This window comes from Cervus elaphus, chromosome 22, assembly GCF_910594005.1.
Source record: "Cervus elaphus chromosome 22, mCerEla1.1, whole genome shotgun sequence".
NCBI lineage: Eukaryota > Metazoa > Chordata > Mammalia > Artiodactyla > Cervidae > Cervus > Cervus elaphus.
In genome coordinates, this window is record NC_057836.1 from 49,362,183 (window position 1) to 49,377,752 (window position 15,570).

General features: G+C 42.9%; 1 protein-coding gene across 2 annotated transcripts in view; it reads right to left on the minus strand.

Annotated features, from left to right (window-relative positions):
• RFX4 (regulatory factor X4) overlaps nucleotides 1-15,570 on the minus strand; it is a 174,583-nt gene that overhangs the window by 131,544 nt on the left and 27,469 nt on the right. For both annotated transcript variants that reach the window (XM_043882365.1, XM_043882364.1), the window contains exon 2: nucleotides 14,143-14,229. In XM_043882365.1, the coding sequence (XP_043738300.1) occupies nucleotides 14,143-14,229 (87 nt within the window). The remainder of the gene's footprint in view (nucleotides 1-14,142; nucleotides 14,230-15,570) is intronic.

Below are 15,570 nucleotides of genomic sequence, written 5' to 3' on the forward strand. Positions count from 1 at the left end.
TTTGCAGTAATATTGACAGCTATCTAAAATATTCAGTCACTTGGCCCCACAACTCAACTCCTAAGAATTACACTAAGTAAATAACTGAAAGGAAGGCTATGTTAAAAAACAACAGCAACTGCATTTTTTAAACAAGGAAAAATATATAAACAACCTAAATATATCTCTGTCCAGCTTGTGCTGGCTCATGATTTACATTTTTGTTTCCCCTAGAATTGGCAGGACTTTTTTCTCTGAAAGTGAAAGTTACTCAGTTGTGTCTGACTCCTTGCGACCCCATGGACTATAGTCCATGGAATTCTCCAGAATTCTCCAGAATAGTGGAGTGGGTAGACTTTCCCTTCTCCAGGGGATCTTCCCAACCCAGGGATTGAACCCAGGTCTCCCACATTGTAGACTGATTCTTTACCAGCTGCGCCACCAGGGAAGCCCAAGAATACTGGAGTGGGTAGCTATTTTTCTCTGCTTCTTTAAATTTCAGCACATCAGTCAACGTGGGTCACAAAAGATCTATATTCTAAAATCAATTCAAAACCTTACTGGCCGTGATTGAGAAAACCCCTCAACCTCTGGGCTTTATTTTTTCTTCACTTGTAAACCTAATCATTTTAAAGGGCTATTGAAGGGATCCTGTTAATTAATTCAACAAAAATTCATTATATATCTAATGTGTGCCAACTAGACACTGAGGATAAAGAAATTAAGCTCTTGTCCTAGAGTCTGGTTGGGGAAAGAGACAAACAGTAGCGAGAGAAATCAGGTTCAATAAGAAGTGATAAATGCTGTGATATGGGTAGGCAGAGAGGATATTGCCAACCCAGACGACATGAAAAAGCAGGGCCAATCAAGAAAGACTTCCTAAGAGAAACCACAAGTAAGCCAAACCCTGGACTGGGCCAAAGATGGGAACCAGATGTCAAGGAAGGTGAGATAAAGTCAAGGGTAGGGTGGAGAAGGTGAGGGGATAAAACTGTGGGCACTTGAAAAATCAGGCCACCTTCCGAGAAGCAAGGTGGCTGAAGGTCCTGGTCAAGAGGTGAAGGGGTGCAAGGGCGCTGGAGAAGTGCTATGACATCTGGTAATCCCCTTCGAGCTTTAAGACAATCTCTGGTCTCTAACCTGACGGTAATAATAATAATGCCTATCTTGAAAGGTACTAGGGAAGATTGAGTGAAAGGAACTCAGGGACTTCCCTGGTGGTCCAGTAGTTAAGAATCGCGTTGCAATGAGGGGGACGCTGGTTTGATCCGTGGTCTGGGAACTGAGATCCCATGTGCCATGGGGCAGCTGAGCCCGTGCACCACAGCTACTGAGTCCATGAGCCCGTGTTCTGCCATAAGAGAGGCCGCCACAGTGAGAATCCACAGCCAGAGACTCACAGCAGGGCACAGAGCTAAGAGCCGGGAAATATCAGTGCCGGAGCTGCACGGCAAAGGCTGCCCTGGGCTGCTCTGGCTCGCAGGCCTTGGAGTGTCTCTGTTCAGCTGAAATCTGCCGCAGGAGGCAGGCAAGGGAGGCTGCCTCTCTGCTCGGGAAAATTTACGGGGGGCAAACACAACCGCACTAATAGGGACCCTGCACGGCAAACACACAGCAGGGGACAGCACAGCTCCAAAGAGGAAGTGGCATTTGAGCTGACCTTGAAGAGATGATCCGAATTTAAAACACAGCTTTGTTTACTGTGTGCAAAAATAATACACTTTTTTTTTTTTAATTTGGAAAACACATGGAAAATGGAAATCTCTGGAAATCCAAGTGCCTCTCAATAGGACACACTGTTGGCAACTCTTTATCCTATCTACCACCAGTCTTTTTTCAGTGTTCTCTTTTACACCCAAGTGCACACACACACAACACACCTAACTTAAGGGTAGTGACGTTCACATAACACATCCTGGCTTGTACACTGTCTCTCTCAGTCACACTTACAGGAACAGGTCAGATTTTGAGAGGGGGATGCTGAGGGAGGGGGTGCTCGGGGTGGGGGGATGGATGGCAAGCGGAATGAGGAAAGGCATGGGGGAGAGGAAAGGCTAATGGCCCACTGTCTGGAGCCAGAAAATTTCCCATTACCAGGATTATACCCTAGTGCTTCCTGTTCAGGGGATGCATGTATGTTCAGTTGCACAGTCCTGTCTGACTCTTTGCAACACCATGGATTGTAGCCCACCAGGCTTCTCTGTCCATGGAGTTTTCCGGGCAAGAATACTGGAATGGGTTGCCATTTCCTAATCCAGAGGATCTTCCTGAAAAACGGGTCAAACCCTCATCTCCTGTGTCTCTGTGCTGTAGAAGGCAGATTCTTTACCACTGAGCCACCTGGGAAGCCCATTCAGGGGTTACCTATCTCTATTGCATCAGGTTTTTTCCCCAACTAAACTTTGTTAAGGCCCCATTTCCAATACCAACCACTGGTAAGAGAATCGGCTTTGAGGGCAGGCAGACCTGGGTTCGAATTCCAACTTCATCCTCAACTCTGTGAGAGCCTAAGTAGTCACTTGACTCATTAACATTGGAGGGCCCTCCCCTAAAACCTGAAAATCATAACTGATGTCATAAAGATTGTTTGAGGATTAAATATCACAAACTATGTAAAAAAAAATACTAGAAACATTTAAAAAGAGGATCATAAAAATACTGATAGCATTCACCAGCTAAGTACTTAAACCAGGCACTGTACACCATTTTTCATTTGCTCTCTTATTTTGGTCCTCCCAACAGTGTTAAGAAGTTGTTTTATATCCTTTTATAAGTAAGGAAACCAAGCTTTGCATGAGGCTGAAACACTTTGGCCATCTGATGCAAAGAAATGACTCATTTGAAAAGACCCTGATGCTGGGAAAGATTGAAGGCGGGAGGAGAAGGGGACAACAGAGGATGAGATGGTTGGATGGCATCACCGACTCAATGGACATGAGTTTGAGTAAACTCTGGGAGTTGGTGATGGACAGGGAGGCCTGGCGTGCTGCAGTCCATGGGGTCGCAGAGTCCGACACAATTGAGCGACTGAACTGACTGAAACACTTGTAGGAAGCCATGCACCCCATGAATGGAGACTGGACTTCCCTCAATGATGGGCATCAGGTGGCTACTGAAAGCATTTAGAGAAGAGCTAGTCTACCTGGAGCCAACAGAGACCCTTGGCTCAGTCATCAAACAGAGGCCTCCAACCTCTGCAGGCACTTTCCCTCCAGACCCCTGGGGTCTTTTCCTCGAAGACTTTTCCCAGCATCTTTTCCTCAAAGACCGTGTGTGTCACACTCAGGCATCATCCTCTTATCTGATGGCTCTCAATCCTAATTCCCCAGAAGTGCTGGGGAATACACTCATTCATCAAATATTTATTGCATATATTCCAGCCCCATGCCAGGGGCTAAAGGGAGAGAAAAAACAGACATGGTCTCTACTCTCTTGAGCTCAAACTGTCAGCCAATAAAATGTAAGTCTTGGGCAAGAGCTGAGAAGGCAGACCTAAGAAGCTACGGCAGCACCGAGTCGGGGTATAAGCCCAGGCTTGGGATCTGAAGGAGCAGCAGGAGTCAGCTAGGCGAAGAGGACAGGAGAGCACGTTTTAGAAAAATGAACATAGCCATGGTTGATAGAGACTTTTGGAATTAGCCTTGCCAAGTACCTCTTCATTTTAACAGGCAGAAATGCTTCAAACCAAATAAGATTCACCCTGTAAGGCAGAATTCCATGCCGACAATGTTCCTGGAGCCATTCACAGCCCACATTGAGCCATCCACCTTCCAGGCCCACACCGCTCGTCCTACCAAAGCCGGAGAGCAACATTGGCTTAAAATTCCTCCCACTGAGATGCTGCCCAGTGCCCGGTCTTCTCTCTGCCCCTCTATTCTGCTCCCACTTGCAGTTTTAATTCCTAATATCCCCATCCAGGGAATCTTGGTCCATTTCCCAATGGTGAGTGCCTCTACTCCCCCTCCTGGATCTATGTCCTAATATTAACTTGGCAGTAAAATGCCCAGGCTCAGATCCTGGCTCCGTCACTTGCTGGCTGTGTGACCGCAAACAAACTTTTGGTGCCTTAGTTTCCTTATTTGTAAAATAGGGGTAATAATGATTCTAAGCACTAACCGTGAGAGCTAACTAACCCCCCTGGCACAACGTGTGCACTGTCTAAGGGCCCCTGGTAGTTACAGTTGTCACCCCCCCAGAGAGGTGTGCACCCGCCCTGCCCTGCCTGCCCACTGGCCTGGGTGTGGCAGTTATCCACGGCCACCTGGACAGCTATCCACTCTGTCCCCTGGGCTCCACAGCACCCTGGCTGGTCCCTAGTAAAGCTCTTGTCACGGCATGTGATCACTACATGCTGACCAGCGCATCTGCCTTGGGGGTTTGTAAGCTCTGCGGGCACAGACCACAATCGCCATGGTATCTCTAATACCCACACATGGAAGGTATTTGTGGAATGAATAAATGGCTAAGATAATACCACAATCAAAAGCTGAGTCTACCCATCTGATTGCAGTAAGCATATAAAATAACAGTACTGCTTCCCTGGTGGCCCAGATGGTAAAGAGTCTGCGTGCAACGTGGGAGACATGGGTTCGATCCTTGGGTCGTGAAGATCCCCTGGAGAAGCAAATGACTATCCAGTATTCTTTACTGGAGAATTCCGTGGGCAGGGGAGCTGGCAGGCTACAGTCCATGGAGTCGCAGAGTTGGACACAACTGAGAAAATAACACTTTCACTTTCATCAGGGAATGTTCACTGGGGTCTTATAACATGCCAGGTACTGGGCAAAGCTCTTCACATTACTGCATTTAGTTGTCATAGCTTCCTGAGACAGTGAATAATTTAATGAATGTGAAACATCAAATACTTGAAACATTCTTAGTGCTTAGTTAATGTTAGGTTTAATTATGACTATTATCCCCTTTAACAGAGGAAGAAGCTGAGGCTCAGAGAGGTGAAGTGGTTTACCTTACATCACACAGTTTAGCAGTGGAGCCAGGAGAGGGACCCAGGCTAATGGACACCCCAACCTCCCTGAACCCCAACACTTATAAGCCTCATTCTCCCTTCAAACCTGTAGAACTGAACTAAAGACTTTTAGGGAGCGTATTACCTACCTATCATTTGTCTTCTGCCTCTATGCTGGCTGAATTCACAATATTTGGGAACTTTATTTTAGAATATTTCTTGCCTAGAGCTGGTGTGGCAGCATTTAATATGGATGGAGAACATTTCTAAATTAATTACTGCTTTTCAAATCCCAGGAAAGGTTCAAATTTATGTAAGCCTCAAGTTTCACTTCAAAGTTCTAATTCTATTTCCTTTCATTATACTAATCAGGCTGCACCTGGCCAGACCTCACCTGTTGGGAACAAATGGGGCTGCCAAACATTTCGTTCCCCCTTATCTACTTCCCTTCCAGCCCCTGCAAAGAGCACCAGCTGATGATCAGGGTGCCTGGACTAGGCCTTTGGCAGTGGGCATCAGCCTCTGGCAGCAAACCCTTCTCCCCGTGGGAATGGGGCTAAGTCCCAAACAAGACTGTGATGTTGGCAGCACCGCTCAGAGGGGGCCCCACACCTGCTTCCTTTCACCTCCTCTGGGTAAATTCCTTCATAATCTTGGAGCAGGAAAGAGCCTTTCTAATGTTGATACAAAGCCCAAAGCCATACAAGAAAATTTTGAGAAATTTTACTACATGAGAAAAATCTCAAGTCTCTATGTGGGGGAAAAAAACCCACACCGTAAGTACTCTCTTGGGAAAATTGTAATCATACCACAGACAGCAGTCTCACCTCCCTCCTCTTTTATTAGAAAGTGCTCCAATAAAACCAGAAAGAGGGCTTCCCTGGTGGCTCAGTGTTGAAGAATCTGCCTGCCAATGCAGGAGACACAGGTTCAATCCCTGATGGCGGAAGATCCCACATGCCACGGAAGAGCTAACCCCGTGGGCCACAATTCTTGAGGCTGTCCTGTACAGCCTGGGAGCTGCAACTAATGAAGTCTGCAAGTTCTAGAGCCTGTGCTCTGCAACAAGAGAAGCCACTGCAGTGAGAAGCCTGAGCATTGCAACTAGAGAGTGGTCGGTGCTCACAACTAGAGAAAACGCCCATGCAGTAACGAAGACCCAGCACAGCCAAAATTAAATAAATAAATATTTTTTAAAAAAGACACGTGATACATACGAGATACATACATACAAGATACACGATTGGTGGAAAATGCGAATGTTCCTGAAATGTGAAAAGATCATCGATTCTAATGAAAATGAACAGTACACTAAAATGCCATTTCTCACTTATCAGATTGGCAAAAATCCAAACCACAATCACAAAACTCTGCTGTGAAGCTGTGGGAAACAGATGACTCCTATCTTGCAGGGAGAATGCAAAATGATGACCTCCCCCAATGCGGAAAGACATCTCACAGAATCACTGAAATTCTACATGTCCTTTACCCAGCAGCCCCGCATCTGTGAACAGACACTGCCTCTACTCCGGCACACGTGGGAAATGACCAGACACAAGACTGTTCACTGCAACTTGGCTATAACAGCAAAAGTGTTGCAAACAGCCCAGGGCTCATCTAGTTAGCTAAATGACACCACAGTGGAATACTGCACAGCTGTGAAAAAGGAGACAAAAACCAAGAAAAGAATGAGAATGCTCTCTCCATCCTTACACTCCAGGATTTATAGTGAAAAAAGCTAGTCACAGCAAAGTGCATATAAGGTGCTATTTTTTGTGTGTACGAAAGTGGCAAGAAAAGAGAAAATGGCAAAAAAAAAAAAGAACATATATATGAATGTTAGTTTGCATAAAGAAATCAAACGCTGGAAGAATATACAATAAACATTGGAAATGCTTGAAGAATGCACAATAAACAAATATGCTTTCCATTAGGAAGCTTAGAAGGGAAGACCAGGGAGGGACCAAGACTTCTCAGTAGTACCTTTACGGCATTTTGATTTTAGATCCATATCATTGTGAATTATCCATCCAAAAATACTATAATTTTGAACAAATTAAAAGATCCTATTGGGGAGGTTAATATCAGGAGGAAGAACCTCTTCAAATAGTTAAAATGGTCCTGGAGTGCCAAAAGCTGAAAGTAAATTAACAGATACAGACCATAATCTAGCATGGCTGTACAGTATTTTTTTTTTTTTTTGTACAGTATTTTGCTTTGCTAAAACCCACTACTTAATAAGCATTCAGTAAGCACCTCTGATGCCCCAGGCCTTCTATATTAAGTGAGGCCCAGTCCATCAGACACACTCCTTTCCCCACAGGGACTGACAGCCATGGAGGGAGTAAGCGGAGGTGCAGAAGGGCTTGGCAGTGGGCTTCATGTACAGAGGAGAAACTACCTAATTCTCCACAAGGAGAGGACAGATAGACACTCAGGGGGCAGAAACGGCAATCTGTAGGGACACTTCTCTAGCAGTCCAGTGGTTAAGACTCCGAGCTTCCAATGCAAGCTTCGATCCCTGGTTGGGGAACTAAGATTCCACATGCCATGTGACATGTTCAAGAAAATATTAAAAAAAAAAAAAAAAAAACAGGGCAGCCCATGATGGGTATGGAGGCCAAGGAAGGGCAAGAGTTGGAGGTTGTCTTAAATCATAACCTAAGCACTGGGCCTCCTAAGCCCGCCTGCAGGGCTGCACCTAGGTGTTCAGCCGGGACTGACACTTCAGGGTCCATCCCACACGGGCAATCCAGTTTTTGAAAGCCATCCTAGGCAGACTCTCTGTGGCATGCCTCCCACCCCAGACCTCTGGCTCTAAGCCCCTGTTCTTGCTCTAGGAGCTGTCCCAAAGCCTTTCTGCTGTTGGCAGGGCTGGGGGCTTTTGCCTACAACCCCATGGGAATGTGGACCAGTTTAACCACATTTCTCTGGAACCCTGTCTTATGGAGTGAGAAAATACCAAACTGGATGATAACCAGACATGCCGAGTAGGGGGAGAGAAAAGTAACTTACACCTCTCTAGCCTTGGAATTCGATGGGATTTTAATGTTAATGACGAGTTGAATCAAGTGGTGACCCACTGTGACCCCAGTTCTATGCCTCTGTGCTGTTGAATTCCAACTCTTCCTGTCCCCGTGGTATAAATAGCCTCCTTCACCATCCTTCACCGTCTGTCAGTAACCGGGATAATGAGCTGGTGAAGGGTTATGAAGGGTAAGGGAAGCGGATGTTGCACCCGGGCAGGTGGGAGGGAGCTGCCGAAGGGTCTGACAGTTAGGTGTTAGGAGTTGTCAAAGAGCAGAAGGAACAGGACTTCGTATGGACTGTCACTAATACACACACACACACACACACACACTGACACACTTTCACACACACACAGTCTGATAACTCTTGGAGATACAGGGAAAACTCTAGACCTCTGCCCAGGCTCTAAGACAGAGGCCGAAGTCATTTGATTTAGCTATTAAGGAAGCAATGACCTGAAGCCCAGAGGACTTGGGCCCAGCAGGGTTACAGGACTGTGCAGTCACTTGTTTTGTTTCCCATGGAGGGAAACAGGAATCCCAAGGAATCCCACTGGGTTCCTGCTCTTCGGACCCATCCCATCACCCCAGTCTGTCCAGTTCCCTCCGTCCCACTGATATCACCCTGGGCTTCAGCCTCGTCCCCTTACCTGGACCAGGTGGGAGCCTCTGAAGTGTCTTCCTGGCTCCAATTCACCTGCAGAGAACCAAACTCGCCTTCTGAAAACTGGGGTCTGACACCCCTCACTCAGCCCCTGCAGTGGCACCGTGACTGCGGCTCCAAACCCCTCATCAGAATCCAAGTCCCTCACGGACACGGCCCAAACTCTCCTCCCCAGTCCTGGTCCCCACGCCCCTTCCATCTCTCTGCTTAAGACCGTGTGGGAAACTCTTCAAGTCCAAAACACGCCTTGTGGGTTTTTTCCTCCCAGTCCTTAACTTAAAGGAACCACATGGATCCTAGGAGACCCAACGCAAATGCTGCTTCCTTCAAGATGCCTTCCCTAGTCATTCTCCAACTCTGTGACTGATCCCAAACTTTAGCAGGCATTCTAATCACCTGGGGGTTTGTTAAAATGCAGTGTGCCTCAGTCGGTCTGGAGTGGGCCTGAGAGTCTGCATTTCTAACAAGCTTCCAGTGAGGTCATACTGGAGTCCAGGAACAAAACTGGTATGGCAAAGTGAACACCCTGCACAATTCAAGTGGAATTTATCACATACAACCTTGCCTTACAAATATGCAAACATGTGCCTTAGCTTCCTTTCTGGAATGAAAATTCTTTGAGAGCAGGGAACTACAGAAGAGACAGTTTTTTTTTTTTAAGAGGTAAGAAATGTTTTAAATATTTATTTACTTATTTGACTGTCCCAGATCTTAGTTGCTGCAGGCAGGATCTAGTTCCCGGACCAGGGATTGAACCTGGGATAGAACATCACAATCAAACTGCTGTAAACTAAAGACAGATATCTTTTTGTCTGAGACAAAAAGACACACTGCATTCAAATGAGTAAAATTAAGTCTGATGACTAACTTTTAGAAACCAGAGAACCATGCAATGAAAACTTTAAAGGGTTGAAAGGGAAATTAAAATCTTACCAAACTAGAATTCTTTATTTAGCAAAAATATCTTTCAGAGATAAAGGTGAAATAACAATGGTTTTCATGATCTACACTTCTCTATATGTCCCTATCAGAAATAGTAAAGGGATTTCTTTGGGTTAAAGAAGTAATGATCCCTGAGCTTCCCTGGTGTCCACTGGTTAAGACTCTGTGCTCTCAATGCAGGGGTCATGGGTTTGATCCCGTGTCAGGGAACTAGGATCCCACAAAGATTCCACATGCCACACATTGCAGCCTAAATAAATAAAGCTATGAAGGAAAAGAAAAAAGTTATCCAAGATGGAAACACAGACTTGCTGACAAGGATGAAGAGCCCTGGAAAGGGTCAGTGTGTGAATAAATATCATTATATATTGACTAATGTGTAAAACAATGATAAAAATGTCTTATAGGGCTTATAACATAGGTAGATGTAAAATACACTAAAGCAATGGCACAGATGCTGGAAAAGTGTTCAATTAGGTCAAGCTGTGAGAGTGTCTATGCCCTGCATTTGAAGTGGGGGAAGGATTCATGTGAAGCAGACATGAAAGGAAGGGTGCAGAATGTGATCCCTCAGTGAAACACTCTAAAAGAACATCTAATTGGAGAGTTAGCAGAGAAAAACAATTTAAAAAATATAACTGTGTTAATCCCTCCCCCCCATAAAAAAGGAACAAGGGAGGAATAAAGAAATAAAGTCAGATGGGAGAAATAGAAACTAAACAGCAAGTTTGCTGATTTAAGCTCAACAATGTAAGTAACTATATTACATTTAAATGATCTGAATATTCCAGTTAAAGATAATCTGACTGGTTTCTTAAAACTATATTAAAAATCTTAACATTGAATTCAGAAAGGTTGAAAATAAAAAGGCAAAGATATACGACAACAATCCCAATATAAAAGAAAGCTGGTATAGTTATAGTAACAGATAAAATAGACATGAAGGTAATAAGTATTACTAGACATAAGGAGATGCTGTTGTTTGGTCTCTAAGTCATGTGTGACTCCTTTGTGACCCCATGGACTGTAGCCCGCCAGGCTCCTCTGTCCAGGAGTCTCCAGGCAAGAATATTGGAGTGGATTGCCATTTCCTTCTCCAGGGGATTTTTCCAACCAGGAGTCGAACCCAAGTTTCCTGTGTCTCCCGCATTGGCCGGAGGATTCTTTACTACTGAGCTACCTGGGAAACCCAATATGAGGAGGGATATCATTTCAACAAGAGGATTCAACAATCCTAAATTTCTAAGAAATGAATACTTCAAAACATGTAAAGCAGGAATTAACAAAACTGAAAAGATAGGTAATCACACTGTAATACCTCTCTCAGTACCTTAGAGACAAAATCAAAATCCATAGGGATATGGAACATCCGAAAAACATGACTAGCCAATCTGGTCTAATGGATACCTGTAGGATATTCCATCCAAATATGGCAGAATACTCATTCCTTACAAGCATATGTGAGCATTTGCCAAATTGAACATATGTTTGGACAAAAATCAAGTCTTACTAATTTTAAACATTGGAGTCATACAGAGTATGTTCTGTGACCATGGTGGAATTATAATAGCAATCAGTAGTAGAAAGGCAACTAGGAAATCCCCAAGTTTTTAGAAATTAAGCAATAGATTTCTAAATAAATCATGGGTAAAAGAACAAATCACAATAGGAATTAAAAAATAAGTTTGACTGTACAACAATGAAAGTATGACACCAGAAAAATTATGTGATACAGTTAAGTAGTACTTAGAGGAATTTTTATAACTTTAAATGCCTACCTTAGAAAAAGTTGAAAAATCAATGATCTAAGTGTCTGTCTCACAACAGAAAAAGGCAAAAAATTGAACTCAAAGAAATTGCAAGGGAGGAAAACCTAGAGATAAGAGCAGAAGTACATGAAATTTTAAAAAGATGTAAACTGAGGGAAAAAAAAGTGAAAAGTTACCGAAAATTAACTCGAAATGAATCAAAGACCTATACATAAGAGCTAAAACTATAAAACTTTCAGAAGAAAACAAAGAAAAATCTTCATGACATTGGATTTGGCAATGATTTCTTGAATATGGACACCAAAGCACAGATAAAAGAAAAAATAGATGTCCAAGTGGGAGGGGACATGGGTAAACCTATGGCTGATTCATATTGATGTTTGATAGAAACCAAGGCAATACTGTAAAGCAATTATCCTTCAGTTAAAAATAAATAAATTTAAGAAAAAGAAAAAATAGATAAATTAGACTACATTAAAATAAAAAACTGTGCATCAAAGAGCACAATCAACAGAGTAAAATGCAACCCACAGGAGAAAAATATTTGCAACACATATACCTGATAGGGGGTTAACATACAAAATATATAAAGAACTAGCAGTTGAGAGACTTAAATAGACATTTCTACAAAGAATAAAACAAATAATCAATAAGCACATGAAAGACTGTTCAATATCACTAATCATTATGGAAGTTCCCACAGTTCAGCAACCACAGAAATAAACTGTCTGATTTTTTAAAAATGATCAAAAGGACTTCACTGGTGGTTCAATGGTCGAGAATCCGCCTGCCAACACAGGGTGCACAGGTTTGATCCTTGGTTCTGGAAGATTCCATGTGCCCTGGGGGAAGTGAGTCCCTGGGTCACAGCTACTGAAGCCCGTGTGCACCCTAGAGTCCACATGCTCCTCAACAAGAGAAGCCACCCCAATGAGAAGCCTGTGCACCACAACCAGGGAGGAGACCCCGCTCGCTGCAACTAGAGAAAGCCTGCCTGCGGCAGCAAAGACCCAGCACGGCCAAAAATAAACAAATTAAATTTTCAAAGTTCACAAGCTCTATGTTTCAAAAATGGCTGAAAGACTTGAATAGGCATTACTGCAAAGTATACATAACACAAATGGTCACTTAGTACATGAAAAGATGCTCAACATCACTAATCATTAGGAAACTACAAATCAAAACCACAATGAGATACTACCTTATACATTAGAATGACTATTACAAAAAAACCCCAGAAAATAACAAATATTAGCAATAATGTTGAGAAATTGGAACTCTAGCACATTGCTGGTGAAAATGTAAAATGGTGCAGCCACATGGAATTACAGCAGTGTCTCAAAATAGTAAATATGGAATTACCATACGATTCAGCAATTTCACTTCTGGTTATATATCCAAAAGGAATGAAAGCAGAACTCAACCAGTTATTTGTTCACCTGTCTGTATAGCAGCATTATTCACAATAGCAAAAAAATAGAAATAGCCCAGATGTCCATAAATGGATGAATGGATAAACAAAATGTGGTGTATACGCATAGAGTGGAATGTCATTCAGCCTTAAAAAGGAAGGAAAGTGTGATACATGCTACAACATGGGATGAATATTATGCCAAGTGAAATAAGTCAGTCACAAAAGGACAAATACTATGTGATTCCACTTACATGGAATTTACTAATTGGAATACACAATATGGAATTGACTAACTTACAGTTAGTCAAATTCATAAAGAATAGCAGAACGTAGAGTAGTAATTGCTAGGGACTAGGGGGAAAGGAGGATGGAGAACTATTGTTTAATGGGTACAGAATTTTAGTTTGGGGAGATGAAAAAAGTCCTGGAGATGGATAGTGGTGATGGTTGCACAATGAGGTGAAAGTACTTAAGGCCACTGAATTACATACTTAATATGGTTAAAATGATCAATTTTACATCAGGCATACTCTACCACATTAAAATAAACTTTAAAAAAGAATGTTCAGAGATGTTTAAAGAGCCAAAAACGAAGCAGTTTAAATATCCGTCAACATGTAAATCAATACATATGCTGTGTAGAAGCATACAGTGGAGTACTATGCAGCAATGAAAAAGAAAACTACTGTGACATACAACAGTAACGCTAAATCTTCCCTGAAGATTCCCTGAATCTTTGAGAAAACTGAACTAAGGAGATGCACTTTACCAACTAAGAAAGACATTCTGTCCCTGTTGGAAATGACTTTATAATAAGCTGCCCCCTTTTTATAATGCTTTAGGGGCAAATACAAGTCCCAAGTCGTCTTCTGCTCTTAATATAAGGTACCCAGAAGCCCTAGCCTGACATAACACAGGAAAGGAGCAAACACAGCAGCTAATATCTTCCCATCGATTCCAATTCTCTAGTTCAAGATGCAGAAGAAGTTGTTACTTTCCAACACCAAAGACATTTGTGACTTTAAAACAACAGTCCCATGACACACTCCTTTAAATCCATATCTACAGAGAATGGCCTTTCCCATTCAAAGTCCACATTTCCCCACTGGAGCATCACTGAGATGGAGTCTTTAGGGACTCAGACAATGAGAATGTGTAAACAGCAAGTTTTTGCTGTGGCCTCAGTTTCCACATCCATCTGAATGCATTGAACTCCCTCCTGGAGGATATTATAAGGAAGGCTTGGGTATTTCATAGACGGTTGGAGAGCCTCTTGTTTCGGGTGACATGCCCTAGTCTAGCATTCCAGAAGCACCATTCTTCATCAGAATACAGCCCATAGCCAGGACATCATGGAAGATTGAGTTTTAAGCACTTACTTTCATCATTAGAAACATTCCCCAGAGATGTGTGGCTGGAATAACGCTTGTTTTCACTTTCGTTGAGACATCTTTCAATCCAGCTCTCTAAAAACGAAAAATAAAGAAAATCACACTGTTGGTGTTTGCAAAGAGACAGGAACATAATCAATGCACTAGATTTAAATGCCCATCAACTTTCACCTGAGATCTGCCCAGACTGGAGTTGGCCTCAACATGAAGCCCAGTATGCATCATTGCTGATGAGACTTTGCTGAGTAGCTTGGAGGCAAAATGGTAATTCAAAAGCCCACTTGAGTATTTCTTGGCCAAATTCAATTAATTTTGGAGTATTAGTACCAACTGAGTATCCACTGAGGATTAACTTTCTTCAAAAAGAAGATATTAATACATTCCTGAGAACTAGTTTGTAAAACAAAATTTGGTCAGCTGAATCACTGATGGTTTGGAGACTTGTGAATTAGCAGCAGAACCCTTAATTCAAAAGAAAACAAAAAGAAAAGCAGATACAACCCTGAGGGTTCTGGTTGAAGAGGAGGGCAGGGAACTTGCAGCTTCCTCCACCCCTACTCTGTCAGTGACCCCTGCAGGGGCTCTTCCAAGCCCAGACTGAAAGTCACTGCAGGAGGAGGCTTCAGAAGGTCTGTGATAGTTACCTATTACTTTATTTATTTAAAGTTATTTAGTTGGCTCTGCCGGGTCTTAGTTGTGGCACACAGGATCTTCAGTCTTCATCGTGGCATGTGAGCTTTTAGTTGTGTCGTGTGGGATCTAGTTCCCTGACCAGGGATAGATCCCCGGTCCCCTGCATTGGGAGCATGGCATCTTAGCCACTGGACCACCAGGGAAGTCCCCCCATTAGTTTTAAAACCCAAAGATCATGGGATTTAAAAAAAAAAAATCCAATTCCAAACACTACAAATGTATTTTCCACAAAGTAGGGTAATGCTTTTTCTATGATCCAGAGCATCCACTATTCATTCATTCATTCATTCATTCAACAGCATCAGCTAAGTACATCAGTTCTGCTACAATGTTTGTTTTGAAACCACAAATGTGTTCAACGCAAGTGATACATTAGGGAACCATTTGCGCCTAGCACAAATTTTCTGTTTGCTTACGCTTGATTTCATTCTTAGAAAACATGAAGTGAATGTAAAAACTGCACATAGCTGAACTGAGCCCTGTAGGAATATGCAAAAGACACAGGTGCTCACACCTCAAACATCTACCAGCTTACTTGAGTTTACGGCATGGGTTGTGAGCCACACCTGCCCAGATAGACTATGTTCCACCATTTCACAAAAAACACAAGCTGTGGCCCTACCAAAGTCCACTTCCAAAAGCAAATTTAAAGTCTTTTTCAAGGTCAAGTGCCATACTTATTGTATCTATATGCCTCTTAACCATTTAACATGTGTAAAACTG